The sequence below is a fragment of the Trichosurus vulpecula genome, chromosome 7 (genome assembly GCF_011100635.1).
Source record: "Trichosurus vulpecula isolate mTriVul1 chromosome 7, mTriVul1.pri, whole genome shotgun sequence".
Taxonomy (NCBI): domain Eukaryota; kingdom Metazoa; phylum Chordata; class Mammalia; order Diprotodontia; family Phalangeridae; genus Trichosurus; species Trichosurus vulpecula.
In genome coordinates, this window is record NC_050579.1 from 22148864 (window position 1) to 22153747 (window position 4884).

Below are 4884 nucleotides of genomic sequence, written 5' to 3' on the forward strand. Positions count from 1 at the left end.
ATCTTCAGTCCTCAGGGACCTCCTGGTCTGATGGGGAGTGCCAGCTCTCACCCTTGCGAGCTCCCCATCCCAGACCTTCCTGATGGCAGTGGAAACTGGGCAGGTGGCAGAGAACCAGGGCCAAGAGGTGCCTGTGTGGCTCTGTTCCACCCAGTGGGTGTGGAATGGAGGAGGGACAGAGGCTAGGAGAGGAAGAATGAAGATACTGGCCCTAATGGTGAAAGTAGCAGGGTGGGGAATGGGGTGTACTTAGCTCTTTAATATACCCAGTCAATATTTCCAGCCAGCTGGCTGGAAAACAAAGGGAGGCCATTCCTGTGTTCTGGAGCCTGGGATTGGTGTAGCCTGGGTCACCGGGACACCCGGGCACTGGCTCAAGGCTCCCATATGGGATGGGCTTCTCGGGTTTCAACTTTCCTCTCCGTCCACAAAGAATGATAGGTTTGGACTCCCAGTCCCCACCTCTGCCGGTGCACTTTCCCCCAGTTTCCCCTTGCCTCCCCCGAATCTTCTCGGGGTTTTGAGTCTTCTTCCAGCTCTAACCGGGGGGCCAGAAGGAGACTCGCCCTCCCTCCCAGACATTCGCACTTCTCCTCCTAGCATTATTCCCTCTTCCCTGGCACAAAGGTCCCTTCTGGCACTTGGCCCTCTATTCTCAGGCTTGAGCCTCCATTTAGTTCCCCCCCCCCCGCCCCCATTTCTGATGTGGAGCTCTCATCCCTGGCACAGAGCTTCTTTTCTGGCATTTCGTACCCACTTTTGGCACTGAGTTCCTTTCTTCGATACCCCCATTCCTGACGTTGCACCCTCACCCCTGGCACAGTGCCTCTCCTGGCATTTAGCCCCATCCTTGACAATTCATCGCCCTCTCCCCCTAATCCTTGGCACTTAGCCGCCCCCTCCCTTACAGAAGCCCACACTCAGAGGGCATCTGGTCGAACCAGTCTCCAAACACAATGTACCCTCTCCAGCCTTCCTGCCAGATACAGTCATTCAGCCTGCACGGAGTGGGAACCGTCGGGATGCGAACACTGAATACTGCCTGAAAGGGAAGTTTCCTTAGGATCCCTCTTAGCAGACCCCAGTCTCGCGGTTCAGACGTTAAGTACACAGCCCCCTAACTGTGGCCACACCCAGGGCATGGCTGGAGCTTCCGTTCCATTAGGTAGGAGCCTGGGGCTACGGTAGGGAAAGGAAAGAAAAACCAAGCAGAGGAAAGAAAGAAGGGGATCCGGCACTGAGCCCTCGGGGTCCTTTGGGCAGGTACCTGTTCCCATTCAGCCGAGCGAGGAAGCAAGACAAACATATAAGCAAACGAGGAAGCTGAATCTGAGCAGAGCGGGTGAGAGGACTAGAGAACAAGAGATCCCCAGTTACTAATAGAGCGGGACGCAGTGCTTAGCAAATACGAATTCATTGCACTTGACACTGAGCTCTCACACCCGCGACTGAGTCCCCAACCTCTGCCCCGAGCGCCCTAGCCCAACACTGAACCCCATTCCCAGGACTGAGTCCCCACCCACAGCACTAAGTCTTGATGCAGAGCTCCGCAGGGGCTGCACGCCCTCCCCGCCAGCAAATTCAACTCTAGGGAGATTGATAGCGGACCCGGAACCTATACGTGAAGGATACAGCTTGGGGAGGGGGCAGGCAGCTGTGAGGGGCAAGGTCCCAGGAATCCAAAGCGGGAAAGAGCTGAGATCCCGATCTAAGCCTGAAGGCTAGAGGGACGCGCGTGTGGGCTCCGGGGCTGCTCAGGACAAAGGGAGCCAGCGGGTGCGAAAAGAAACATTTTATTGAAAAACCCCTTCCTTCCCTTCCCGATCCCACTAGCGCGCGGCAGCCGGTCCTCCTCACTCACTGTCCCAGTTCTGAGGGCCGGGGCCCGACGTAGGGGCAGGGGGACGGATCGGGCGGCGTCCCCAAGGTTAGGCGCCCAGTACACTCCACATCCACCCCATCCTCTCGAGGTTGGGTGTAGTAGTCTAGTTCAGAGTTGCGGATTTCCTCAATTTTCGCTTCGGCCCTCTGGCTGTCTGCTGGCTCAGTCTACAGTGAGCGAGGAGCAGGGTCGAGGAGTGGGGGCGTTGGGTGTTCACTCGGCCATCCCCCTCCCTAGGCTCCGCGGCTGCCCTCCGGGGAGCTCGGGTCGGCTTCTCCGGGAGTTGCTGGGGACTCGCGGGGGGCGCTGCTGCCCGCGCCCGGGGCCCGCCGTCGTGGCTTGGCCCTGGGGCAGCGGCGCGGCACGGGAGGCCTCCGGGCGGGCGCCCCCTTCCGTGCACCTTGCAGTCGGTTAGCCGGTCCGTGCCTCGCCGCCGAGCGCCAGCCCGCCGCCAGTCGCGGGTCCAAGGCGTGGCGTGGCGGGCGCGGACTCACACGTAGTCCTTGCGGTCGTAGCTGGTCCCCACACCCGCGGCAGTGGCGGTGGTGGTGGAGCGCGGGCCCGAGTAGAGGATCTTGGTTGGCTTGTACTTGTCCTTGGGTGGGCAGGAGCTGCAGAGCATCGCCCCGCCCAGCAGCTGCAGCGCGGAGGCCGCCCAGCCCACATAGAGCGCTGCGCCCATCTCCCGCTTCTGAGACTCGGGCACCAAACTGCTGTAGAAGTCCCTGATGATGGTGTTGGCCGACCACGACACGGGGATGAGCGTGAGCAAGCCGGCCAGCAGAAAGATGACGCCCGCCACGATGGTGATCTTCGCCTTGGACGTCTCGTCCTGCACGCAGTTGGTGCACTGCGCGCCCACCAGGGCCACGAGCAGCGCGAAGGCGGCCAGCAGGATGGCCACTATGAGCAGGGCGCGAGCCGCCTGCAGGTCCTGGGGCAGGGCCAGCAGAGAGTCGTAGACCTTGCACTGCATCTGGCCCGTGCTCTGGACCACGCAGTTCATCCACAGGCCCTCCCAGGTGATCTGCGCCGTCACGATGCTAGCGCCGATGAAGGCCGACACCCGCCACATGGGCAGCGCGCAGCACACGATGGTGCCCACCCAGCCCAGCACGGCCAGGGACACCCCAGAGATTTCCAAGCCCATAGACATGGCTGCGGCGGCGGCGGCGGCCCAGGGGCGTGGGAAGGGGCGCAAGGGCTGGCTGGGGCCGCCTGGGCAGCCCTGGCAGAGACGGCAGAGGGCTGGGGTGCTCAGTGGCTGGACCCGGCTTCACTGACTCTAACCGCTCGGCACCTGTCTGCACCTGCTCACAGCTGCTAGGCGACTGCACTCCCAGGCTCTGTGTGCTTTGCCTTCCTTCCTTCCTTACCTAAGTGCCCAGGGCTGGAGTGGGGGCGGGCGGGGGCGGGGCCAGGACTTTCCTAGTTCGGTGACGTGTCCCCTACCACGCCCCCACCCCCTCCCTTTGACCGTGAGAGGGGAAGAGGCCACGGGGGAGGGGGTGGGGGGCAATTGGGTCCACCCCGCTAGAGTTCATTTCTGTTGGCATGAACACCTCCGACTGGCTACCGGCCAGGACGACCAGTGAGGATTTTGGGGGAGCGGCCAGACCCCTGTCGTGCCCAAGAGACCCAAACTACTGATTCCTGTCCGGCTAACTTTTCTAGTCCCTAGAAACTCTCAGGTGAGGGCCTGGCGGAAGAGCAGGAAAATACACTTCTCCAGGTGCCAGCCCGTAGAGTTACTGGTGTCCCTTTTCTGAGCCCAGCAGTGCTTGGCACATAGTAGGCACTAAATAAATGCTTTTTGATTGACGTAGGCTAATTGGTACTGAAAGGCTGCCAGTCTCCTAGGAAGAGCCGGAAATCAGCCTAGTTAGGACACTGCAGACCTCTGGATGTTCCAGAAGCAGCAGAACAGGGCTGTTCTGGAAGGGGGAAAGTATCCACCCCCAGCTCAGTCAGGCAGTGCTCCTGGTCTACCCCCATTATTTGGTAGGATTGGACACACCTGCCTGTCCCTCTGAAGGATTGATGCACTCAGCCCTTTTCCTCAAGTCTCCCCTATGTCAATGAACCGGAAGGTTCCAACCTCCATGTGGCCTGGCAAGCCCGAGTTCTGAGCCCACTCCCTGGCATCTAATTCTCCTAAGGTCTGGGGGCCTTTTAGATCCCATCTGAACAATGGAAAGCTCTCTGGGCAGAGGGGTTGGGTTTGAGTTTCACACCTGCTGCCTGGGGGGTATTGGGCAGATCCCAATCTCTCTGCATCTTGTTTTGCTCATCTTCCAATTTCTAGTTCCCAATGTGTGCTGAGCATAGCCCAGGCACAGTAGAATATCATCAGTTTGTGGCCCAGTCCAGAGGTCCTGGGGGTTCACGGGAGAGGATCAGTTCTGGTTTGGGCAGATGCTCGACCTAGCCATTTGGGTCCATCTTTGGATGTCTGGCTTCTGGTTTGGGGCAACATAGAAGGGGACCCCCAGGACAGGATGGGAGCAGAGTTCAGGGAGGCAGCTGGCTCATCTCCAGGTGGAATTCCAGATACCTCAGAGCTAGTCTCTGATACCTTAGCAGTGCCAGCCTTTGGCAAAACCAGGAAGTTTGCCTCTGCCCTTTTCCTTGCTTCTTCTCTTCCTCCCTTCCATATCTCCTTCCCACTTTCTAGGCTCCCAAATAATCCTGTTCTTTTTTCTTCAACTTTTCAAATCTGACAGGCAGGAAAGGACCCAGTGAGCCCATTGGTTGTCACAGGGCAATGAAGGAGAGAGAGCACCTGGGTTCAAGTCCTGGCTTGTCCACTCACTAGTGTGACTTTGGGCACTTCCTGTACCTGAACCTCAGTTTTCCTCTCTGTAAAATAAGGAGTTGGGTGACTTTTGAGATCATGTCCAGTTAGGCATATGGTTCTATGAAATACTGGGATGTCAGACATAACGTAGTTGAAGTGGTTTTTTGGTTTGTTTGTTTGTTTTTGGTAAGGAGAACAGTTCCAG

At 58.7% G+C, this 4884-nt stretch overlaps 1 protein-coding gene across 1 annotated transcript; it reads right to left on the reverse strand.

Annotated features, from left to right (window-relative positions):
• Positions 1 to 1777: 1777 nt before the first annotated feature.
• On the reverse strand, positions 1778 to 3306 carry CLDN3 (claudin 3). Its single transcript, XM_036766022.1, has one exon. It carries the CDS (start codon positions 3036 to 3038, stop codon positions 2373 to 2375), a length of 666 nt encoding a protein of 221 aa, XP_036621917.1. The 5' UTR covers positions 3039 to 3306; the 3' UTR covers positions 1778 to 2372.
• Positions 3307 to 4884: the final 1578 nt, after the last annotated feature.